This window comes from Aotus nancymaae, unplaced genomic scaffold, assembly GCF_030222135.1.
Source record: "Aotus nancymaae isolate 86718 unplaced genomic scaffold, 86718_ANA_hifiasm-v0.15.2.pri h1tg000062l, whole genome shotgun sequence".
In the NCBI taxonomy this organism is placed as follows: Eukaryota; Metazoa; Chordata; class Mammalia; order Primates; family Aotidae; genus Aotus; species Aotus nancymaae.
Genome location: NW_026988476.1, coordinates 5,606,755 through 5,633,723, shown reverse-complemented (window position 1 = coordinate 5,633,723; position 26,969 = coordinate 5,606,755). Strand labels below are relative to the sequence as shown.

Here is a 26,969-nt window from a genome sequence, read left to right as displayed (position 1 = left end):
ATGTACAGTATATATCAAAAATAAATTTTAAAATCGGAGGTGAAAACAACAGGATGCAATTATTTTCCAAAAGCACTGTTTTTATTTATATAGAGAGTCCTAACCACTTCGGCGGTAGCAGGAATGGGAGAGGCTCGTTTTTCAATCCAGGGACCTCGGTAATGTTGGTTTGTTATTACCAAACACACAGGTAAGTGACATCATGGATCTGGCAAACTAAGGACAATGATGTTTAGTCTCTCTCTGCTAGAGCAACAAGGTGAGCATCAATCTCTGCTTCTGTAAGAATCCTAGAAGGCAATAGGGGAAAAAAACTATTTAAAAAAATTTCAAACACATGTAAAAGTAGGATAGTATAATAAACTCCCATATACCTATGGACCTTCTTCAACAATTATCAATTTATAAACCAATTTTTTAAAAATCCATACACACACATCCTCCCAGATATTATATCACCTTCACCTATACACAAAAATGTTTGTTTACTACTTTGACAACAGATTTAGAACTCTCTTAAAATTCTTTAGCTGCAGCTAAGAGAAAATATTTCAATTGAATATAAATAAAGCTAAATTATACATATTCTATTTAGCTTCTATGTCAAAATGCATTTATTTATTTATTTATTTTGAGACAGAGTCTCGTGCTGTTGCCCAGGCTGGAGTGCAGTGATGATGTGATCTTGGCTCACCACAACTTCTGCCTCCCTGGTTCAAGCGATTCTTCTGCCTCAGCCTCCTGAGTAGCTCGGACTACAGGCGTGTGCTACCACACCTGGCTAATTTTTCCATTTTTAGTAGAGACAGGGTTTCACCATATTGGCCAGGCTGGTCTTGAACTCCTGACCTCATGATCCACCTGCCTTGGCCTCCCAAAGTGCTGGGATTACAGGTGTGAGCCACTGGGCCCGGCTATCAAAATGCATTTATATGTAGTATAACTCAAGTTTATGTCAGCTCAAAGATAAAAATTCAGAGAAATTTTAAGCATATTAAAGTATTCAGATTCAGCAGAAGTTCATGAAAATAAAGCTGTCATTCTATGAATAGTCTACCAGCCAGAGAGTGCTCCATGTTTAACATACATTTTTTCTTTCTTTCTTTCTTTTGAGGTGGAGTCTGGCTCTGTTGCCCAGGCTGGAGTGCAGTGGCACAATCTTGACTCAGTGGCAATTCTCCTACCTCAGCCTCCTGAGTAGCTGGAATCACAAGCGCCCACCACCACATCCTGCTAATATTTGTATTTTTAGTAAAGACGAGGTTTCACCATGTTGGCCAGGCTGGTCTCAAACTCCAGACCTCAAGTGATCTGCCTGCCTCGGCCTCCCAAAGTGCTAGGATTTTAGGTGTGAGCCACTGTGTGCAGCCCAGAACATGTATTTTCTAAATGGTGTTTGCCTTGATAGGAATCAATTGTTTGGCAACCTTGTCAAAGTGAACTATTACTACTAGACTTCTACAAAGTGAAATTTGTCAAAAGGTCATTTTTTAGTGCAACTGAAGGCAATAATAAGCATTTAAATAGTTGATGCTTATGTTATATATTCTAATTATTATTTACTTTCACAGAATTTATTTTTGAAGACAAGATTTTTGGTTTCTTACCAATTTTAGAAATAACAAATGCAAATAAAATTTTAAAGAGGGCAGGTCTCCAAACAGAAAACAAGAACTAATTATAGGTTCTTTAGAAAAATTTTCAAATTACTCCTGCTAAAATTTTACTGCTTAAAAAACAATAAAACACCTTTTTCAAAAGCAACTTGATCCCCCCCTACCACCCAAGTTATAAGACTTCTTTCTATAGGGGAAAAAAAGCTAGGAAAAAAAAAATGCCTCCTGTAGTTCCTGGTATCTGTGGATTTCACTGTAGTATTTTCATTACAGTTAAATATAAGCTCATCCTAGTCCGTGGTATATCAACTGCCTCATAGGGCTGCTGGGAGGATTAAATGAGATGATTATGTGAACCACTCAGTATGGATTTGAATAATGGAAGCTATAAGGCTAATTCGTGGGAGTTAGTCAGTTAGTGAGTAAGAACATATACACATCTAGCATCTGCAAGTCAATTAGCTGTATTCAAAATCTGGGCTTTCCAAAGATCTCCGGATAAGGGTCTGACATATATCAGTAGCTCATATTGCTCCTCACAGTTCTACTTAAAGAACCACTAAATAACCAAAGTTCTATCTGAAAAACTTGCACCTACTACTTTGGGAATTAAATTTGTATTGGCCTTAAACTAAAAAAAAGAAAACACTTTTATTCTTACTTTACTCCTTACATAAAGGTTACTTGGTGTTAGATATAACTTTGAAATAAGGAGAAAAGCTTTCATATCTGACTCTTAAAGAGAGTCCAATAAGTTTTAAAACAGATCTCAGGTGCTTGGGGAAAAAAAAAAAAAAAAAAAACTATAATGTTAGTTGAAAATAAAAAGTTACTTTTGCACCAATAAAGAAAAAAGAAAAATTAATAAATTTTTTAAAAGTAAAAAAGTTTTCCCCACAAGTTATAGGACAAATGGACTCACGCGCCTCCACCTTTCTAGTCTGTACTTGGCCCACAATATAACTTACCTGAATTTAGGATTTTCAACTGTCACTACTCCAACTTCTATTTCTGAAGGTTTGAAATCAATTGATAAAACAGTAGACAAGCATGTAATCGCAGTCTGAAAAAAAAGTATCAATTTTAAAATAGAGTATTTTTCAAGAGATTCCAAAGTTTTCTTTCTCATTTCTAGCTTATTCAATATAAATCATGAGTCAATCAGGAGCTCCGTATTTCAATGAGGCAGTGCAATGTTACTAACAGACTGCTTAACTCTAATGTATTGCCTGCCAATGATAAACTTGTTTCTACCAAGTCAAATAATAAATTAAAGGGGTCCATTAATCAAAATAGGATGATTTATACAAAACAGTTTATTAGCTTCATGACCCAGGCACTACTCTTCACTTGGCACTTGGGGTGAAATGGGCAAAGAATAAAGATAAATGATACACTCTGCACCTTCAAGGAATTTACAGTAAAAACTAAGAATGTTATAAGGTTTGTTTTTGTTTGAGACAAAGTCTCGCTCTGTCGCCCAGTTTGGAGTGCAGTGGCTCCATCTTGACTCACTGCAACCTCCACCTCCTGGGTTCAAGTGACTCTCCTGCCTCAGTCTCCTGAGTAGCTGGGATTACAGGCGCCTGCCACCATGCCCAGCTCATTTTTTGTATTTTTAGTAGAGACAGGTTTTGCCATGTTGGCCAGGGTGGTCTTGAACTCCTGACCTCAGGTGATCCACCTGCCTCCCAAAGTGCCGAGCCACCACGCCTGGCCTTAAGTGTTTATATACCTGACGTGGCTAATTATGTAACTAATTATGAATTGCAATGAAAAATCTTTAAGAAACATTTAGACACAGCCCAGTACTTCCTGAACATTAGCTTTGTATCTCCTTTAGGCATACTGCCAAACCAAACATAACAGCATTAGATGGTAATTTTTCTTTTGCCATTTATCGGAAGCATGTTGTTTGCATCCTCTGAATGGCTTTAATCTCTGACTCTTACACCCAAAATCTACTAAAATTTTTGTTTTTAATTTCTTGGCCGTAAATAGAACTGGCTTGAATACTTGGACTCAAGCAAATCCACGTAGCTGGGACTACAGGTGTCTGCCACCATGCCCAGCTGGTTCCTATTTTTATTTATAGTTTCTTATTTTATTATATGTGTTTTGTTAAAAGCCAGCTCAAATACATTATGAAATAAGGAATTAAATGAATAAAAGCAATCCAAATTTTCCTATGTCAGCTGTATGATACCAATTTCATTATTAAATTGACAAACTTGATTCTTGTGATGTAATTCAGGAATAGCATTTATAGAATGTCAATTATGCAAAGATCCTCACTGTTCTACATAGCATAAAAAAAGTCAGCTCCTTTTTGGTTGACTTACTTCCACTGTCTGTTCAAATGTCCAATCAAATTTCTTCTTCACTTTTTTTTCAAGGAAGCTGGTTGACTCAGTCTGTTTAACTCCTGCTGCAGTGGCTTTAAACCCACAGTAGTAACCTGCAGGATCACACTTATATACCTGAGGGCCTTGCTCTTCATCTATACCAATTAAAATCATACCTAAAAAGAGAGAAAGACTCTAATTAAATATCTTTTCTCCTCTTTCTTGGTGGTGTCACATAGCTGTTACTAATCATTACTTTGGCCATCAATTTTAGAATATGTATTTTCCTTTAAGAAAACTGATAAAATATCACCACAGGTAAATTAGGTAACAGAAAAATTCCCATTTCACAAAAGGATTTATCACAGATTAAAAAAAAAAGTTTGAATAATTACAAATACAATTTAAAAACAAGATTTCCAATCCTTGCTGTTATCCAAGGATGTTTATTTGACCCCTAATCCTTCAAGATGTTGCCTGGTCAAATACATTTCAAAAACACTTTCTTTTTTAGAGATGAGGTCTCGCTATGTTGCCCAGGCTGGTCTCAAACTCCTGAGTTCAAGTGATCCCTCCTGCCTTGGCCTCCCAAAGTGCGGGGATTACAGGTGTGCACCACTGCACCTGGCCCAAAGACACTTTGATATACCTCTTCTGGAAACGGATAATAAATAATAGCATATTAAATACTCTGAAACATTCTTTTGTAGATTGACCTATTTAACTCAGTAGTTCTTCAGTTTGACTAAGAAATAGAAAAAGCTTTTTTTTTTTTTAATTTAAAAAATACCTATTAAAGTTCCAGGGAATAGTATATGGGACATACTTTGGGAATGCTGGCACAAACTGCAATACACTTAGGGCTATCTGTTCACCTATACACTGTCCATCTTTGTTACTGTTGGTATACACTCCTCTAGTAAGTCACATAAACCAAGCTCTAAATTCTATACATGTAACTTTGTCACTACAATTCTAGTGTTACCATATTATAGGCATTAAATTAAAATAAACACCATCATTAAATTTCTTTCTACTCAGTAGAGCAGCTAACAAAGTACTTAAGGAATGGTTTAACTGCTTTCTTATATTTGATATATACAAAGTATGAGGACAACACAAAAAGGTACCCACTTTCTGCTTGGGGAAACAAATTCTTCTTTACTCCAAGGTCTTGCAAGATAAACAGGATTTAAGTAATTTTTAAGTAAGAAGTCAAGAGGGTCAGATGCTAAACAGAAATCACTACACTGACTGCTTTAATGCTCATAAGTGAATGACACAATGCTAGAAACAAACAGGCATCACATTTTTCAGGCTAATTTATTACATTACATCTAAAAATCAGTAAATCTCATCCTTCTCTCAATACAATTTTACTTGTTTTCAAAAATAGAAATTTATTCTAAAAATGTGAATCACAGACCTGTGTGTGATCCTAATTCCTAAGGGTGGTCAAAAGAAACAGCTACATTAAGATGCCTGATGTAGTCATTTCTATGGAATTAGTAATCTGGAATTGCAGTAGAACCTCATTACAACATCCTAATAAAATCAGGACTTGGATCTTTCAAATCACATACTCCAAATGGAAATATGTTGATACAAAGTCTAATAGCATCTAAAGCTTAAAGATAATGCCTGACATACTGTTGTGAAACCTATCCTTTAGCTCTGATTTATAGTAAAGATTTTCCCACCCTATATAATTTCTAAACCATATGTTCAGAACTCAAGTGTTACTGAAATAACTTTCTCTATGCATGTTCTATAAAAAGTTACAATTCACCGATTATTTGGGAGACTTCTTAGGATACTTACAACAACCAAGAGGCCTCATTTCAGCATTCTGCGTGTAGACCTGAGAAATATCAGCAATTCTTTTACACAGCATGTCCACAGGAATCTCATAGCCATACTTGTATTTCCAGTTAGCTGCCTCATAGCGTGCCCTCTGCACCTGGGATCTGCTGTCAGCTTATAGCATAAAAAACAAAGGTTTCCCTGGTTAGAAGGAAAGAACGAACCTGAAAGCCAGGTTATTTTCCCACTGTATAGACATGAGTTAAAAAGAGAAGGGGTCTACTATGCCTTTTTCTCCCCCAATGAATACTAAATAACTCATCAAGAAGTTTATGAAAAAATTTAAAAACATGAAACTCTCTACACAGTACTGCCCTATTATACCGAGCCTTTCATCAGCAGTCAAAATAGTTTCTACAAGCGTCTAGTAACTCCCCAAAGAGTAAGCATTAAGGAGGCTGGGCATGGCTCACACCTGTAATCCCAACACTTTGGGAGGCCAAGACAGGAGGATCACTTAAGGCCAGGAATTCGAAACTAGGCTGGCCAATATGGCAAAACCCTGTTCTACTAAAAATACAAAAATTAGCTTGGCGCGGTGGTACATGCCTGTAGTCCCAGCTACCCAGGAGGTTGAGGCATGAGAATTGCTTGAACCCAGGAGGTGGAGGCAGCCTGGGCAACAGAGTGAGACTCCGTCTCAAAGAAAAAAAAAAACATTAAGAAGAGAGAATAATCTTTCTTAATATTTTTTAGGCTTAGTTTTTCATTTATTTTTTAGAGATGGGGTCTTGGAATGGCACCCAGTGAGCCATCATAGCTCACTGCGGCCTTGAATTCCTTGGCTCAAGTGATCCCCCTACTTTAGCCTCCTGAGTAGGCAGGACTACATGCATGTGCTACCATACCAGCTAATTTTTTGTTTTTCCAGATCACATCTTATTGTTGCCTAGGCTGCAGTACAGTGGCACGATCTCGGCTCACTGCAACCTCTGCCTCCTGGGTTCAAGCAATTCTCCTACCTCAGCCTATCAAGTAGCTGGGATTATAGGCAGCCACCACCACAGCCAGCTAAATTTTTTTTGTATTTTTATTTTTTGAGACAGAGTCTCACTCTGTTGCCCAGGCTAGAGTGCAGTGGTGCAATCTTGGCTCTCTGCAACCTCCACCTATTGGGTTCAAGCATTTCCTGCCTCAGCCTCCTGAGTAGCTGGGATTACAGGTGTGCGCCACCATGCCCAACTAATTTTTGTATTTTTAGTAGAGATGGGGTTTCACCACATTGGCTACCACTGGTCTTGAACTTCTGACCTCAAATGATCCTATCACCTTGGCCACCCAAAGTGCTGGGATTACAGGTGTGAGCCACTGTGCCTGGCCTTTTCTGTATTTTTAGTAGAGACAGAGTTTCACCATGTTGGCCAGGCTGGTCTAAATTCCTAAACTCAAGTGATCTGCCTGTCTCAGCCTCCCAAAGTGCTGGGATTAAAGGTGTGAGCCACTGTGCCCAGCCCTCAGCTAATTTTTAAATTTGTTATATGTATTATAACAAATTTAAAATATATGTTTAATAATTATATGTTATATATACATATAATTATATATAAATTATATATATAATTTCAAAAAAGCTCACAATACTCTTAAAATATTGATAATAGTCTTAGAAGACTGCAAATCCACTCATGGCACCTGAAAATCAGGCAATGAGTTTAAAATTAATACAAAACTCAAAATAATTTGAAGAAAATAACAAAAGGCTTGCATATCTATGTAGATACCTAGCCAATTACCTGTCATTCCGGTCATCACACAACCAATGTTTTCAGTTATCTTGAATAAGTGAGTCACTGTGCTGGAATCCAATAATTTGTCCTAATGAACAAAATAAATGAAGATATATTTTTAAACTTACAGGTTTCTGTATAGTTGTAAAATAAAATTACGTTTTTATTTATTTATTTTGAGATGGAGTCTTGCTCTGTCACCAGGATGGAGTGCAGTGGCGCGACCTCGGCTCCCTGCAACCTCAGTTCGCCGCAACCTCCGCCTCCCGGATTCAAGCGATACTCCTGCCTCAGCCTCCAGAGTAGCTGGGATTACAGGCGTGAGCCACCACATCCAGCTAATTTTTGTATTTTTAGTAGAGATGGGGTTTTACCACGTTGGCCAGGATTGTCTTGATCTCTTGATCTCGTGATCCGCCTACCTTAGCCTCCCAAAGTGCTGGGATTACAGGCGTGAGCCACCGCGCCTGGCCCATGTTTTTATTTTTAATTTGCCCTGCTTCTTGGAGAAAATAATACTGTGGAACCATAAAAATAAACTATATAATAAATGTCTTCTGATCATTTTATAGTTAAAATCAATTTTTTAAAAAGGGTTTCGAATTAGCTGGGTGTGGTGATGCATGACACATGCCTGTAATTCCAGCTACTCAGAAGGCTGAGGCAGGAGAATCACTGGAAGCCGGGAGGCAGAGGTTGCCATGAGCCAAGACCTCGCCATTGCACTCCAGCCTGGGCAACAAGAGCAAAACTCCGTCTCAAAAAAAAAAAAAGGGGGGGATGGGGTGGGGTGGTGGCAGGTTTTGAGAGGCTCTATTTTCCTTTTTTTCTTTTTCTTTTTTTTCAGATGGAGTCGCACTCTGTCACCCAGGCTGGAGTGCAATGGTGTGATTTCGGCTCACTGCAACCACTGCCTCCCGGGTTCAAGAGATTTTCCTGCCTCAGCCTCCCTAGTAGCTGGGATTATAGGTGCATGCTGCCACGCCTGGCTATTTTCCTTTTCTAGATGGTAACTTTTCCTGTGGACAAACTATAGCTTACTCGACGTAGAAATCCCATGATGCTTATAATCACACCATGAAGTTTAATATGTTAATTCTGTTTACACAGCTGAACTGTACATAAATGTTCAATAGACACTTCTTGGCTGACAGGAAAGCAGAGTCAAAGCAAGAATCATGTTAATATTTGTATATAAAAACATACTTTTCTACAAACCCATGAAAAATTCTTATATTCTGTAATTATTGACTATTTGGGCAGTATTACTTACAGGTACTTTCTTCTGTGTGACAATTACTGCACAGTCTTTCCCTCTGACAGCTACTGATGTAAGGCCACCCTGGTTAATAGCCTTAAAAGCATATTCTGGAAAACAGAACAGTTTTTAAGTTGGAATAAATTATTATAGATTCTTGCAATGAAATAATAAAGTCATTAAAAAGAATGAGAAAGAGCTATATGAACACAGAATGCTTATACAGAATTCCAAGATATGAAAGTCAAAATAATAATAATGACCATAAGTCACATTTAACTAACTCAATTTCTTCCATTTTTATTTTACTGAAATTATTTTCATTAGGCTGATGCACCCAATTTCCAAAACATTTTTGTTTTTTTAAAGACAAAGTATTTGATTTCTATTAGCTCTAAATAATAATTTAAAAAAGACAAAGTCTCACTCTGTCACCAAGGCTGGAGTACAGCGGCGCGATCTCGGCTCACTACAACCTCTGCCTGCCAGGTTAACGCTATTCTCTCGCCTCAGCCTCCCAAGTAGCTGGGATTACAGGCGTGCACCACCACGCCTGGCTAATTTTTTTATTTTTAGTAGAGACGGGGTTTCACCATGTTAGCCAGGCTAGTCTTGAACTCCTGACCTCAGGTGATCTGCCTGCCTCAGCCTCTCAAAGTGCTGGGATTACAGGTGTGAGACACCACGTTCCCAGCCCCAGTAAAGTTTAAATTTAATTTTGATCATACTAAATCTTTATCATGATGTTTTGTCATTTAAAAAGTTTTTTCTGGCCACTATTTCTAAGTCTGGTTTTCCCAGGTCAAAGTTAGCTTTTCTAAATTTTTTCTAGACTTAATACTTCTGTTAACTTTTGGTCAGTATCTAATTTGACCACATGCAGTTTTAACTGCTGTTTGATTATTTTGCACTGATTTTTTTTTTTTTTTTTTTTTTTTTAAGATGGAGTCTTGCTCTGTCGCTCAGGCTAGATAGAGTACAGTGACGCAATCTTGGCTCACTGCAACCTCTACCTCTTGGGTTCAAGCAATTCTCCTGCCTCAGCCTCCCGAGTAGCTGGGATTACCCATGCCCAGCTAAGTTTTGTATTTTTAGTAGAGATGGGGTTTCACCATGTTGACGAGGATAGTCTTGATCTCCTGACCTCGTGATCCGCCCACCTTGGCTTCCCAAAGTGCTGGGATTACAGGTCTGAGCCTCCGTGCCCAGCCTGCACTGACTTTTGTCTACCAAGTTGAATTTTTCTGGATCACGCTTTTTGCAATTTTTATGTTACCTATAACATATTACTGTATCTGTAACAAACTTCAGCTTGTGCACTTCAAGGTGCTGTCAATCCGTTCCATTGGTTAAAACACTAGGATCAAAATGGTAGCTTACAAAAAAACTACTTTTGGCACCATGTAGTATAATTGATAATGACTGTCTTTGGACAGTAAGATTACAGATGACACTACCAATTTATATGCCACATATTTCTGCAAATTTATATTTTATTTTATTTTATTTTATTTTATTTTATTTTAGAGACGAAGTCTCGCTCTGTCACCCAGGCTAGAGTACATTGGCATGATCTCGGTTCATTGCAACCTCTGCCTCCCGAGCTCAAGTGATTCTCAGCCTCCTGAGTAGCTGGGATTACAGGTGACCGCCACCAAACCCAGCTAGTTTTTGTATTTTCATTAGAGACAGGGTTCCACTATGTTGGACAGGCTGGTCTGGAACTCCTGACTTCAGGTGATCCATCTGAAGTTAGCCTAGTGGCTCACGCTTGTAATCTCAGCAATTTGGAATGCTGATATGGGAGGATCACTTGAACTCAGGAGTTCGAGACCAGCCTGGGCAACATAATGAGACCTTGTCTCTACTAAAAATTTTTTTTTAATGAAAAATTTTGGCCCAGTGCAGTGGCTCACGCCTGTAATCCCAGCACTTTGGGAGGCCAAGGCAGGCAGATCACCTGAGGTCAGGAGTTTGAGACCAGACTGACCAATATGATGAAACCCCATCTCTACTAAATTACAAAACATTAGCTGGGTGTGGTGGCGCATGCCTGTAGTCCCAGCTACTCAGGAGGCTGAGGCAGGAGAATCGCTTGAACTTGGGAGGAGGAGGTTGCAGTGAGCCGAGATCAGGCCACTGCACTCCAGCCTGGGTGACAGAGCGAGACTCCGTCTCAAAAAAAACACAAAAAACTGTAAAAAATCAAATATTTCTAAATGGCTAAATATTTAAGAGAGAACAAAAGAGCAAAAATGATTCTAGAAAAATCACCTTAAAGGAAATCCTTAGCTGGGTGTAATCCTAGCAATTTGGGAAGCCAAGGCGGGAACACTGCTTGAGCCCAGAGTCTGAGGCCACCCTGGGCAACACGGTAAGACCGTCTATAAAAAAATGTTAGCTAGGCGTGGCAGTGCACACCTACGGTCCCAGTTCCTTGGGAGGCTGAGGCAGGAGTATTGCTTGAGCCCAGGAAAGTCAAGGCTGCAGTGAGCCGTGCGCTCACACCACTGTACTCCAGCCTGGGCAACAGAGCAAGATCCTGTTTCAATATGGGAAAAAAAAAAAAAAAAGAAAGAAAGAAATCCTCAAATATGGCTTGGATTTAACTGGTTTTATTATTATTATTTTTGAGATGGAGTCTTGCTCTGTTGTCCAGACTGGAGTGCAGTGGCGCAATCTCGGCTCACTGCAACCTCTGCCTCCCGGGTTCAAGCAATTCTCCTGCCTCAGCCTCCTGAGTGGCTGGTATTACAGGCACGCACCTCCATGCCCGGTTAATTTTTGTATTTTTAGTAGAGATGGGGTTTCACCATGTTGGTCAGGCTGGTCTCAAACTCCTGACCTCGTGATCCACCTGCCTGGCCTCCCAAAGTGTTGGGATTATAGGCGTGAGCCACCATACCACACTCGGCCCTATTATTATTATTATGGGACAGCATCTTGCTCTGTTACCCAGGCTGAGTACAGTGGCACAATCATAGCTCACTGCAGCCTTAAACGTCTGGTTCAGATCCTTCCACTTCAGCCTCCCGAGTAGCTGGGACTACAGGTGGGTACCACCGTACCTAGCTAATTAAAAAATTTTTAGAGACGGGGTCTCATGACATTGCTCAGGCTAGTCTCAAAGTCTTGGCCTCAAATGCTCCTCCAGCCTTGGCTTCTGGAATAGCTGGGATTACAGGTATGAGTCACAGCCCCCAATTTAATTGGTTAATTAGCAAAATTTTACCATCCCATTACACTAAAAATAACTTCTAAAATATGGCTGGTGCTTCAGTATCTGTGGGGATTGGTTCTAGGACCTCCCATGAATACCAAAATCCACAGATACTCAAGTCTCTGATATAAAAGGGCACAGTATTTGCACACTGCCTATGTATATCCTCCTGGATACTTGAAATTATCCCTAGCTTGGCCAGGTGCAGTGGCTCATGCTTGTAATCCCAGCACTTTGGGAGGCTGAGGTGGGTAGATCACCTGAAGTCGGAAGCTCAAGACCAGGCTGGCGAACATGGTGAATCCCTGTCTCTACTAAAAATACAAAAATTAGCTGGGCATGGTGGCAGGCGCCTGTAATCCCAGCTACTCCAGAGGCTGAGGCAGGAAAATCGCTTGAACCTGGGAAGCAGAGATTGCAGTAAACCGAGATCGCACCACTGCACTCCAGCCTGGGTGACAGAGCAAAACTCTGCCTAAAAAAATGAAAAAAAAAAGAAATTATCTCTAGCTTACACTACACTAGCTAATACAATGTAAATGCTAAATAGTTGTTATACTACACTGTTTAGTGAATAATGACAAAAACATCTGTATATGTTCAGTACAGATGCAATTTTTTCCTTATATATGATCTATAGCTGGTTGAAAACCGTGGATGAGGGACCCATAGATACGGAGGCCCAGCCGTACAACTTTCAAACTGCTTCTTGGTTCTGATCCTGATATAGCTAATAAAGCTTCTATCAGATCGGCCCTCCACAAACAAAAACTACTAAATCTAAACAAAACAACAACTACCTAAAGACACGACAAAGTCTCCTTCTAGAGGGGAAGTCAACAGTTGGAAGAAAGGAACGGCATGGGTTGAGTTTCCCATTTTTGTGGTTCCTAACCTGAGAGCAGTCAAGGCTGAACTCCCACAGAAAACTCAGTCTTTTTGGCATGAAGAACTAGAGAACTGTTTGGGGTAACAATACCTGCTAGAAAATGAGGGAGAGAAAGGAAGAGCATTACAAAGTGAGAGTCCCAACTTCTATAATATAAATGCTACCCAAATCTCTGGCAGATTCCATAACAACACACACACAGGGCAGACTCCAAGAGGCCTAGTTAAGGATAAAAGAGAGTGAGATGTAAGATGGCACCCACGAGACAGACTTTGTAGCTTGAGAATAACGAAATTAATTGCCTACTAGCACAAAACAAGTCAATTCTCTTTGGAGAAATAAAACAAAATCCAGAGTCTTCATAAAATAACATTCACAGTATGTCCAGTATACAATCCAGAATTCTCAACATACCAAAAATGAAAACAAATCAAGGCAAACTAAAAAACCAAAACCAAACAACAAAAACCAGGAATGTGTGTTTAATTCTCAAAAAGAACAATCCTGAGGTGACCCAGATGTTGTTGTATTAGCAGACAAAGATTTAAAAACAGCTATCATAACTATGTTCGATGACATTATAGAAAATGTTCTCAAAATGAAAAATGATAGGAAATCTCAGCAAAGAAAAAATGAAAGAAGCAAACGGAAATTGTAGAACTAAAAAATACAGTACATGAAATTTAAAAATTTACCTAACTGCAGAATGGAGATGGATAAAGGAAAGAGTGAGTGAATATGAAAATGCAGGCTGGGCATGGTAGCTCACGCCTGTAATCCCAGCACTCTGGGAGGCCAAGGTGGGCGGATCACAAGGAAAGGAGTTCAAGATCAGCCTGACCAACATAATGAAACCCTGTCTCTGCTAAAAAAAAAAAAAAAAATTAGTGGGGCATGGTGGCATGTGCCTGTAATCCCAGCTACTCGGGAGGCTGAGGTGGGAGAATCACTTTAACCTGGGAGGTGGAGGTTGCAGTGAGCCAAGATCATGCCACTGCACTCCAGCCTGGGTGACAGAGCAAGACTTTGTCTCAATAAAAAGAAAAAAGAGCGGCCAGGCGCGGTGGCTCACGCCTGTAATCCCAGCACTTTGGGAGGCCGAGGCAGGTGGATCACGAGGTCAAGAGATCGAGACCATCCTGGTCAACATGGTGAAACCCCGTCTCTACTAAAAATACAAAAAATTACCTGGGCATGGTGGCGCGTGCCTGTAATCCCAGCTACTCAGGAGGCTGAGGCAGGAGAATTGCCTGAACCCAGGAGGCGGAGGTTGCGGTGAGCCAAGATCGCGCCACTGCACTCCAGCCTGGGTAATAAGAGCGAAACTCCGTCTCAAAAAAAAAAAAAAAAAAAACTAGAAAAAAATAAAATAAAATAAAAAGAAAAAAGAAAATGCAGCAAATGATCCAATCTTAAAAAGGCAGAAAAAATAGTTGAAAAAAAAATCTGTGGGTCTACATCAAATTGTGTAAGATATGTATAACTGGAGTCCTATATGGAGAGCAAAGAATGGGGAAACAAAATCTGAAGAAATAATGGCTAAAAATGTTCAAAATATGGCAAAAGACAAAAAAACTTCAGATTAAAGAAACTCAGAAAACTCCAAGCAGAATGAAAACAAAGAAAATCATATATATACTCATTACGGTCCAGTGTCTGAAAACCAAAAATAGAAAGAATTTTGAAAACAGAGAAAAACAAATTACCTACAAGAGAACTGTATAAATGTCCGCTGACTTCATCTTAAGATAGTGGAATAACATCCTTAAAGGGGGAAAAGAAAAACCTACCAATTCAGAATACACACAACAAAAATATCCTTCAAGAATGAAGTTAAGTAAAATAAAGACACTTTCAGATGGCTGACAAGAATGCTAAAGAAAGTTCTTCAGACTGAAGGAAAATGGTACTAGAAAAAAAATCTTAAAAAATGAGCAACATCAGAAGTAAATATCTGAGCAAACACAACAGATTATTTTATTCCCTTCTTTAAAAATACATGACTGTTTAAAGGAAAAGTTGTAACACTTGTGGAGTTTCTAAAATATGCAGATACTTTATGGAAGGTAAAGGGAGTAAATAAGGTTTCAAGCTTTGCACATTTTTTTTTTTTTTGAGACAGAGTTTTACTCTTGTTGCCCAGGCTGGAGTGCAATGGTGCAATCTCAGCTCACTGCAACCTCTGCCTCCCAGGTTCAAGTGATTCTCCTGCCTCAGCCTCCTGAGTAGCTGAGATTACAGGCACACACCACCACACCCAGCTTATTTTGTATTTGTATAGAGACAGAGTTTCTTCATGTTGGTTAGAAACTCCTTGGTCTAGAACTCCTGACCTCAGGTGATCTTCCTGCCTCGGCCTCCCAAAATGCTGGGATTATAGACATGAGCCACTACACTTGGCCTGTACAATTTTTTTTTTTTTTTGAGACTAAGTTTTGCTCTTGTTGCCCAGGCTGGAGTGCAATGGTGTGATCTCAGCTCACTGCGACCTCTGCCTCCTGAGTTCAAGCAATTCTCCTGCCTCAGCCTCCTGAGTAGCTGGGATTACATGTGCCCACCACCATGCCTGGCTAATTTTTTGTATTTTTAGTAGAGACGAAGTTTTACCATGTTGGCCAGGGTGGTCTCGAACTCCTGACCTCAGGTGATCTGCCTCCCAAAGTGCTGGGATTGCAGGCGGGAGCCACTGTGCCCAGTCGAGCTTTGTACATTTTAAGTGAAGTGATAAATATTAATTCTAAGACTGAGAGAAGTATGTATATTATAATCCTTAAAGCAACCACACACACACACAAAACCCACCAAAAAAACAAGTAGTAACCAAATAATTAATAGATAAAAACGAAATTCAAAAAACTACTCAATCCAAAAGAAGGTAGGAAAGGAGGTACAGAGGAACAAACAAGCAAACAAAACAGAGAAGCAAATAATAAAACAGTAAACTTAAATCTAAGCATATCAACAACTGTGTTGAATGTTAAAGCACTAAATATTCCAATTAAAGGCATAAATTGTTAGAATGAATAAAAAAGCAAGACCTACCACCAGGCATGGTGGCTCACACCTGTAATCCCAACACTTTGAGAGGCCGAGGCGGGAGGATCCTGAGGTCAGGAGTTTGAGACCATCCTGGCCAAAATGGTGAAACTCTGTCTCTACTTAAAATACAAAAATTAGCTGGTCATGGTCACGCATGCTTGTAGTCGCACCTACTTGGGAGGCTGAGGCAGGAGAATTGCTTGAACCTGAGAGGTGGAGGTTGTGGTGAGCTGGGATCAGGCCACTGCACTCCAGTCTGGGTGACAGAGTGAGACTCTCTCAAAAACAAACAAACAAACAAAAACAAAAAGAAAAGGCAAGACCCAACTATATCAGAAACATGCTGATAAAGGGATGAAACAGCTGCAGCATACCATGTAAACAGTTAAGCATAAGGAAGCTGGAGTGGCTATATTAATGTCAAAGTAGACTTTAAGTCAAAATATTATCAGAGATAAAGACAGACATTTCATAATGGTAAAAGGATCAATTCATCAAGACATAAATATATATGCACCTTATAAGAGAGCTTCAAAACTGACAAACTTACAGGGAGAAACGGCCAGTCCTACATGAAGATTTTAACACTGTCACTCAGCAAATGTTAGAAATGGAAAGGAAAAAAAAAATTACATGATCTGAACTACATTATCAACCACCTTAACCTAATTGTTATGTGTAGAATACTACTGGCAACAAATGAAAAACATAAAGAAACTATGAGATAATAAATGTGTGTTGTTTAAATGCCACTCAATTTGTAGTGATTCTGGCTGTGTGTGGTGACTCATGCCTGTAATCCCAGCATCTTGGGAGGCTGAATGGGGAGATTGCTTGAGTCCAAAAGTTTGAGACCAACCTGGACAACATGGCCAGAAATCAATGAAATAGTAACAGACAAGAGAAAAACCAACAAGGTCAAAAATTAGTTCTCTGAGCCAATAAAATCATTAACCCTCTGGTAGGCTGGTAAATGCATCCCCAAAAGATATCTATGTCCTAGTCCCTGGAACCTGTGAATGTTACCTTATATGGCAAAAGCAGGCAGAGGGGCTTTACAGATGTGATTAAGTTTTTCCTAGGGAAAAAAAATTATGGTAACACTTTATCCTCAATCCCACACAGCAACTGGCTACAGAGAAAAAAATCACCTAAGCTGAGCAGGTGTTTTGCAGTTTTCCACAGGTCCCACAATTTCCTGTTACCTCTCACCCAGCCTGTTTCACTCACTGGCATTGCTTATCTGGTCTCTGTAAGCATTTGTGTTTGTCATCCCTGAACTAAATAAATGAATACATGCTTATTGCTTAAATAATGCAAAAGGCAAAAGCCACAAAAGATAAGCATATCTTCCCTACCACATAAACTTTTGTCCCACAAAATAAAAAACATTTTACATATAAAAAATGCTTCTCAATAGAGAATGCACCTGTCAATTTGCCAGGATTCATTAAGGGAGCCCTTGCTGTTTACATAGACCAGTGCTGTCCAACAGAAATTTCTGTGATGCTGGCAATGTTCTTCTTTTTTTTTTGAGACAGGGTCTGTTGCCCAGGCTGGAGTACAGTGGTACAACTTAGGCTCACTGCAACCTCTGCCTCCTGGGTTCAAGCAATTCTTCTGCCTCAGCCTCCTGAGTAGCTGGGACTATAGGCGAGTGCCACCACAGCTGGCTATTTTTTGTATTTTTAGTAGAGATGGGGTTTCACCATATTGGCCAGGCTGGTCTCTAACTCCTGACCTCATGATTTGCCTGCCTAGGCCTCCCAAAGTTCTGGGATTACAAGCATGAGCCACTGTGCCCGGCCACTGGCAATGTTCTATATTTGCAATGTCCAATATAATAGCCATTAGTCATATGTGGCTACTGAGCACATAAAATGTGGCTAGTATAACTGGGCAACTGGACTGTAAAGTTCTTTTTTTTTTTTTTTTGAGACAGAGTCTCACTCTGTCACCCAGGCTGGAGTGCAGTGGCATGATCTTGGCTTGCTGCAATCTCTGCCTCCTGGGTTCAAGCAATTCTCCTGCCTCAGCCCCTTGAGTAGCTGAGATTACGTTTTTTGTATTTTTAGTAGAGATGGAGTTCCACTATGTTGGCCAGGCTGGTCTAGAACTCCTGACCTCAAGTGATCTGCCTGTCTCAGCCTCCCAAAGTGCTGGGAAGACAGGCGTGAGCCACCGCACCTGGCCAAATTTAAATGTCTTAGTATTCCTCTCCTACTTCTCTGAACTTCCCTTCTCAATCTTCTTCACTGCTTTCATCTCTTCAGCCAGCTCCTGAAATACTTGTATTTCCCAGACTTCTATGATTTTTCCCCATCCCTGGATGATTTTACCCTATACAATGGATTCAGCTATAACCTAGATAATCACTACTAATCTGTCATCTCTAGCTCCGGCCTTATAATTACAAATGACTACTTCTTCAAATACCTAAGCCTATTAGCCACAGACATGTCTAAAAATAATCTCATCCTCTTTATAAGCCTGCTTCTTTTCTTACAGTCCTGAGCTCATAATTAATTGTATTACTAATCACTAGTTTTTGAAGCTACAAACTTGGGTTATCACCCTTGACTCTAACCCCCTGCCCCTTCCCAAAAAAATGTCCATTCTTATACCTAAGATATGCTTTAACATACTCTAGAAGAGAGGGGAAAGTACATGGGAAATGGAGAAAACAAGACAGACAAAATATTGACATCAGATGAAGCTGTGTGATGGATACATGAAGGTCACTGTACTACTCTATCTACATTTGTCTAAAGTTTTCTATAATAAAAATTGGAAAAACAAGCTCAAGGGACTCCTCCACCCTTTCTCACTTATTACCTTAATTCACTCATTAGGGTTTATATGAATTACTGATACTGAACAAACCTCTTCTAATTGTTCTTCCTGCCATCAGTCCCCATTTTATTTTCTTTTCTGAGATAAGGTCTCACTGTGTTGTTCAGGCTGGAGTGCAGTGGTGTGATCATAGCTCATTGTAATCTGAAACTTCTCTGCTCAAGCAATCATCCTACCTCAGCCTCCAGAGTACATGGGACAACAAGTGTTTACTACTACACCTGTCTAACTTCATTGTATATACTCTGCAGAGACAAGGTCTTGTTATTTTGTCCAGGCTAGTCTCTGAACTCCTGGCCTCAGGTGATCCTCCTGCCTTAACCTCCCAAAGTGTTGGGATTCCAGGTGTGAACCATCAGTCCCTTTCTAATCCCATTTCTACACTCAACTCTCCCATTATGTTACTTAATTACCTGGCCATTCTTAAAGACCCCTGCTAGCTCTGTCCAAAACCCATGGAACAAAGTCCAAACTCTAGCATGGTACTCAAGCCCCTTCAAAATATTGCTATGATTTACTCTTCCAGTTGTTACTGTCTATACTCCATCCACACTGACTGATATATGCACTGATTCCCCAAATTTCCTTACTTAATCTTCATCTGGGCCAATTAATCTCTGAGAAGCCTTTCCCAACTCTCCTAGGCAGTCAGTCACTTCCCATAGTACCTTTATTTGTACTATTATTTTACTAGTCACCAAGCTGCACTATAATGTCAATAAAGGCTTGTATAAATGAATCTTTTCTTTTTCTTTTTTGAGACAGAGTCTCGCTGTTGCCAAGCTAGAGTGCAGTGGCACAATCTTGGCTCACTGCAGCCTCCAGGTTCAAGCCTCCTGGGGTCAAGCAATTCTCCTGCCTCAGCCTCCCAAGTAGCTGGGATTATAGGTGTGCACTACTATGCCCAGCTAATTTTTTTGTATTTTTAGTAGAGATAGAGTTTCACCATGTTGGCCAGGCTGGTCTCAAACTCCTGACCTCAAGTGATCTGCCCACCTCGGCTTCCCAAAGTGTTGGGATTATAGGCGTGAGCCACTGTGCCTGGCCAGTGAATCCCCATTTTAACACTATCACCATGAAATGTTTTATAACAATTCCCAGAAATGGAAACTGCCAGGGCAAAGAATCTAGAGACAACTCAATACTTAAAGAATATCCTTTAAAGAAACACTGGCAGGGTAAAAAGTAGTATCACAGTTGAGAGCAAAGATGGACAACTTATAGCACATGAAGGCCAACTAAGAAAAACGAGGCTGGGTGCTATCGCTCACACCTGTAATGCCAGCACTTTGGGAAGTAGAGGCAGGAGCATCACTTGGGCCCAGGAGTTCACGACCTGGGCAAACAGCAAGATGCCATCTCTACTAAAAATAAAAATAAAAAGCTAGCTGAGCATGGTGATATGCACCTGTAGTCCCAGCTGCTTGAGAGGCTGAAGGAGGAGAATTTCTTGAGCCCAAGAGTTCAAGGCTACAGTGAGCTATGAACACACCAGTGCATTCTAGCCTGGATGGCAGAATGAGACCCTGTCTCAAAAAATAAACAGATGGACTTGGTGGCTCATGCCTATAATCCCAGCACTTCGGGAGGCTGAGGTAGGCGGATCACTTGAGGTCAGGAGTTTTGAGACCAGCCTGGTCAACATGGTGAAACTCTGTCTCTACTAAAAATACAAAAATTAGCCGGGCATGGGGGTGGGTGCCTATAATCCCAGCTACTTGGGAGGCTGAGGCAGGAGAATCACATTAATCTGAAACTCTGTCTCCAAAAAATAATAATAAATAAAGAAAGATAAAAATAGTTATGGGCAGCATTTTAAAAGGATATTTACTTATTTTTTCTTTTTATGGGCTCTAGTACTTGCCAAGGGATATTTATTTTTTAAAGTCAGGATTCAAACGTTGGCAAAGTACTTAAACACTATTTACATCACCAAAGATTTTGGTTTGGGCTAAAATTTTGGAAACTTACAAAACTGAGTAATCTGTTTTTTTTTGAGTCTTGCTCTGTCTCCTAGTCCAGAGTGCAGTGGTGCGATCTTGGCTCACTGCAACCTCTGCCTCCCGGGCTCAAGCAATTCTCCTGCCTCAACCTCCCTAGTATCTGGGACTAGCATCACGCCCAGCTAATTTTTCAGCCTCCCTAGTATCTGTACGCACACCACCATGCCCGGCTAATTTTTGTGTTTTTTAGTAGAGCCGGGGTTTCACCATGTTGGCCAGGCTGGTCTCAAATTCCTAACCTAAGGTGATCCACCTGCCTCGGCTTCCCAAAGTGCTGGGATTACAGGTGTGAGCCACTGTGCCTGGTCTCATTTTCCATTTTTCAAATGGGAAAAATTATAATGCATACACGTGCCCCAACTCCAAATTTTCTAAATCTTGAATACATAGTAAAATAATTAAGTATTAGGTTAAAACACATGAAACTGCCAGTTTTACAGGTTAATAAATAGCCAAAGACCAGCAGTTTCATGATTCAACCCAACAACACACCATTAGGTTAGGAGTTTTCCACCATAGCATTGTCGAAGTAACCACTGAGCTAAAGGCAGCCCTAGGTTAGGAGTAAACTGCTGCTCAAACAAAATGTTATAAATAGTTGTTTTGTATGTAAAGATGTCTTTTCCATAGTAATATCTCATTCGCTTTGTTTCCTTCCCTATAACTTTCCCCAACACTTACCCAACTTTTCTGGGATTTATTTGTAGAATACTAGAAAAATACAGGGGCTGAAGATGTCATGGTGGCGCATGCCTGTAATCCCAGCACTCTGGGAGGCTGAGGCAGGTGGATCATGAGGTCAAGAGATCGAGACCATCCTTGCCAATATGGTGAAACCCCGTCTCTACTAAAAATACAAAAATTAGCTGGGTGTGGTGGTATATGCCTGTAATCCCAGCTACTCGGGAGTCTGAGGCAGGAGAATTGCTTGAACCTGGGAGGCACAGTGGTTGCAGTGAGCTGAGATAGCACCACTGCACTCTAGCCTGGCAACAGAGCAAGACTCCGTCTAAAAAAAGAAAAAAGAAAAAAATACAGGGGCTAAACATAAAAGGAACGGCAGCAAAATGTTCAGGACAAAGATACAATGCAAGACAATGGCTCATAGTGTGCGCAGCTCAGGCTGTGAGAACAACAGCAGAGATGTATATCCCTTTATGTCACTCAGCAGGCTTTGCAAAGCAACTACAGGTGATTCTGAGGTCCTACCAATTATTAGGACTGTAACACAAGACTTTTCCCACCCATAATTTTGTTTAGAATGCTGTGGAGTTTTGGAGTATATGATTTTCTCCCATATAAACATGGGCTTGAAAAATAAAAATGAATTGAGAGATACATATTCTATGAGTTTAGTTATTAAAAAACAAGGGATGTTCTACTGGGGCAAGGAAAGCATATTCACATGCAATTTCAATGCTGTGTGACCAAAAAAAACTTTCATTAAGATTTTTTGAAACTGCTTATTTGCTTTTCCCTAAACTTATAGACTACATAATTGAGATGTGTGGTTCACTAAGTGCCTCCTAACCTTTTACGCTTTAGAACAGTGATTCCTCAAAGGGGTGGGGTCATTAGAAATCTTAACACTGGGGGAGAGGGAGGGGGAATATGAGGTTTGAAAATACAGCAGTATTTGATCACATCACTTTTTAGTATATAGGTATTTATGTATATATGCACATGTATGTATGTGTATGCATGCACACACATGCACTGAATTACAAATCGGATTCAAGGAGGGCATGAGAAGCCTGGGTTGAGAAATACTGCATTAAAATAAGAATATTTTTTCAATTGCAAAAGAGGCAAATAGTAAGTACTTCTTAGTCATTTGTGAAATTTCTGACTTCATTTACATCAGCCATTTGTTTCTTCTTGACAGTATCCCTTACAGAAAACACTAACTGAAGGCTGGGCTGGCTCACGCCTGTAATCCTATCACTTTGGTAGGCTGAGGTGGGCAGATCACGAGGTTAGGAGTTTGAGACCAACCTGGCCAACATGGTGAAACTCCATCTGTACTAAAAATACAAAAATTAGCCGGGTATGGTGGTTGTGCACCTGTAATCCCAGCTATTGGGAGGCTGAGGCAGGAGAATCACTTGAACCCGGGAGGTGGAGGTTGCAGTGAGCCGAGATCACGCTATTGCACTCTAGCCTGGGCGACAGAGCGAGACTCAGTTTCAAAAACAAAAACAAACAAAACCCCACTAATTGAGTGCTTACTATCTACACCAGGCACTGTTCTAAGTGCTTTACATCTATTAACTAATTAAATCCTCAAAGCCCTATAAGGTAGGTGGTTACTATCTTTATTTTACAGAAAGAAAGTTCTTAGAGTTGGTATGCAGCAAGGAATTCTGGCTTCAATACACAATGCCACTTCTACATTTAATTTCCAGTATGTCTCCACCAGTCCATTTCTTTCTAGTTCCCTATCAGCATGCTCCCTTCTTTGCTGCAATCAGGCAGTGCACACATCCACCTGGCAAGCAAATCCCAATAACTACCCCTCTTCTCCTTCACCAGACCTATTCAGCAAAGGATCAGCAAATAGAAGAGAAGGTCCTAAAAGCAGCCAGGTTGTATTTGGCCAACTAGGGCCTCAGTCCTATTCTCCGACCCCCAACCCATGCCCTCCCTCTAGTAACTTGGGCAATTCCCAAAAACAGATTTCAAAGCTACAATTTTTAACACATGAATACATGTACACACATACAACTTGCATATGTACATTAAGAGAAATATTTCAATAGTTACTAAAAGGTATAAAATGAAAAGTCTTTCTCTCCACTCCCTGGGAGCACTGCCAATAATATGTTCTTAATAATGATAAATTATGTTTATAATTATGATTAGCATAACTTTATTTTTATTTTTAGACAGAGTCTGGCTCTGTCGCCCAGCCTGAAGTACAGTGACACAGTCCTGGCTCACTGCAACCTCTAACTCCTGGGTTCAAGCAATCCTTGTGCCTCAGCTTACCGAGAAGCTGGGACTACAGGCATGCCAGCACACACAGCTAATTTTTTGTATTTTTTAGTAGAGACAGGGTTGCACCATGTTGGTGAGGCTGGTCTTCAACTCCTGACCTCAGGTAACCTGCCTGCCTCAGCCTCCCAAAGTGCTAGGATTCCAGGTGTGAGCCACTGCACCTGGCCAAGCATTATAACTTTATATATATATATATACACCTCTATTTTTTGATATATCAACTTCAGATTACATTTATCTTTTGAGTCCTAAGTACGGAAGATAAGGAGCATACTTACCTCCCATTAATCTCCCCTCATCATCATCCCATTTTTAAAATATTATTTTCCTACTGTCAATGTTAACAACTTGAATCCTATAATCCTTCCATGCTTTGTCTTTGGAGGATTCTAAAGTTTATAAACAGACAGTATTTAGAATATTATGATTATGTATATATTTTACTGGAGAACTAAACATGAAGGGACCCATAGAAAGGGAAATATTCCATATAGAGCTACTAATCTAATAGACCAAAAAAAATGAGCCAAAGAATCAAACAAGCATCTAGTAACATTTACTGAACATTTGCTATGTGGCAGAAACACGTTAAGCAGTCTACATACATTGCCTTATTTAATCCCCAAAACAACCATTTAAGGAAGAATTATTATGAGCCCAATCTTGCAAACAGAAACTAAGGCTAAGGTTACATACTTGGCAAGTGCCCAGATCAGCTAGCATGGAGCAGGGCAGAGATTTGAATCCAGGTATGGCTCCAGGACCTGAGCTCTTCACCACTATACTGCTTGCTCATACTAACTATTCTTTCACTTTCTTTTTCTTAACAATGTCTAATTAATGCCCTGAATAGCAGATAGAGAGTGTTATTCAGAGATTACAATCATTCTGTCTAGATAATGAACTTGTTTTCAGATAGCTGTTCTCTTTCAAATCTTTAAAAAGTATCACAATGACACTGTATTCAGCCTTTCTACTCACCAAATCTGGGAACCATTAACAATTACGCTTTATGAATGGATTTCACAATATAGTATATAGAAGCAAAGTGTAGGTCTCAGAATGACTTCCTGTTCACATATTAAAAATCACAAATAGAACACTGAAAGCAGTAGTTTAATATAAGAAAATTATTTAAAACTCAGGAATAAAACACAAAAAGATGAAAATTCCTTGAGGATACAGTTATCTTTTTGTTCAGTCTTTAATCATGTTTTTCAACTGGATACAAATTAAAAGGGCTACTGAATTATCCAACATGATGCTGTTTCTTGCTATACTATATACACTATGCAGCAATACACTGAGCAATTTAATTCCAAGTTATCTTTAACTCTATTTCTAAAATTTACAGGTGAAGAGAAGCTCATTTACAGACCAAGTCTCTCCTTATGATTCCAAACACAGGTGATCATACTATTGTGCAAGCACGGAGCTACTAAACTCATTCATTGGCCGGGCGCGGTGGCTTACGCCTGTTGTAATCCCAGCACTTTGGGAGGCCGAGGTCTACGGATCACGAGGTCAGGAGTTCGAGACCAGCCTGGCCAACATGGTGAAACTCTGTTTCTACTAAAGATACAAAATTAGCCGGGGGTAGTGGCCCGCGCCTGTAATCCCAGCTACTCGGAAGGCTGAGGCAGGAGAATCGCTTGAACCCAGGAGGTGGAGGTTGTGGTGAGCGGAGATTGCACCACTGCACTCTAGCCTAGGACAGAGCGAGACTCCGGCTCAAAAAAATAAAACTATCGGGCCGGGCGCGGTGGCTCACGCCTGTAATCCCAGCACTTTGGGAGGCCGAGGCGGGTGGACCACGAGGTCAAGATATCAAGACCATCCTGGTCAACATGGTGAAACCCCGTCTCTACTAAAAATACAAAAAATTGGCTTGGCATGGTGGCGCGTGGCTGTAATCCCAGCTACTCAGGAGGCTGAGGCAGGAGAATTGCCTGAACCCAGGAGGCGGAGGTTGCGGTAAGCCGAGATCGCGCCATTGCACTTCAGCCTGGGTAACAAGAGCGAAACTCCATCTCAAAAAAAAAAAAAAACCTATCATGTACCAGATGTAAATCAAGCTCTCCTGACACTAAATTATCTATGGCAAGAGGTCAACGGTCTGGCTTATAATCATAACCTAAACCTTGACACCATTTCAACGCAACAAAATACATTACTATACCGAATTAACTGATAATTAGTTTCTTTCCAGTACAGGTGTTCTTCAGTAAGCAACTAGTACACAGTACCGCATCTACAACTCAGAACCAGCATTTAAACTACGGGAGCATTCAAACAGATGTGGCTAAAAAGAGGATGCCAATTTCAAGAGCGGCTCTACAATTGAGAGCCACTCATTCTATCAGTTTCCCAAAGATATCTTGAACTGTGTAGATAGTTGTAAATTGGTACTTTTCATTTTTTTATCCGTTTGTTTAACGTATCTGTCACCCTCTTATAAGCTGTGAGCTTCAGTATGGAAGAGGGTGTGACATTCATTCATTTTTTTATCTTCTAGGACTAGCACAGTGTCTGGTACATAGCAGGCTCGGAATGCCTGTGTGGAATTAACCACAGGACAAGGAAGTCCACGCTGCAAACAAAGGAAAACGGAGAGGAGGCATTTTAGTTGAGACGTTAAGGAATCAATTACCCTTTAGAAACAGATCTTGTACCTGGTCAGGACACAATGCAATAACTGAAGGGGCCTCGTGAAGCCAGCGTCAGCTCTACCTTCCTAAACTCTCCATTGGGTCTAGGCAGTGCGGCCGTTCGCCCCGCAGAGACCCAGGCCTTCAGTCCCCAGATCCCTGCGTCAAGACAGGGCTGCAAACACCACAGAGCTCAACCCAGTGTCAGCCGTTCTCCCTTCCCAGCTCAGGCCCAGCTTCGGCCCCAGACTAAACTCGGGCCGCGTCTGTTCGCTCCGGGCCGTACCATGACAGGGCAATTCAGGTGGACCACAGGCGGACCTGGTTCACTCACCTACTTGGTAGAGCCGACCCTCGGGTGAAAAAATGGTAATGTGGCGGTCAAAACCGGCGCTGGAACCACGGGACATGTTGGTAGAACCGCTACTTCAAACACAATCTCTGGGCCCCGCAGCTCCCGCACCAGGCGTACAAGCCCCTCCCGGAAGTTGCAGCGACTGCTTCCGGGGTA

The 26,969-nt window shown here is 40.5% G+C and overlaps 1 protein-coding gene across 1 annotated transcript; it reads right to left on the bottom strand.

Annotated features, from left to right (window-relative positions):
* Positions 1-54: 54 nt before the first annotated feature.
* Positions 55-26,969, bottom strand: PSMA6 (proteasome 20S subunit alpha 6). Its single transcript, XM_021674915.2, has 7 exons — positions 26,793-26,969; positions 8,825-8,919; positions 7,558-7,639; positions 5,783-5,938; positions 3,959-4,137; positions 2,585-2,679; positions 55-290 (listed from the first exon to the last, which is right to left on the bottom strand). Exons 1-7 carry the CDS (start codon positions 26,866-26,868, stop codon positions 233-235), a joined length of 741 nt encoding a protein of 246 aa, XP_021530590.1. The 5' UTR covers positions 26,869-26,969; the 3' UTR covers positions 55-232.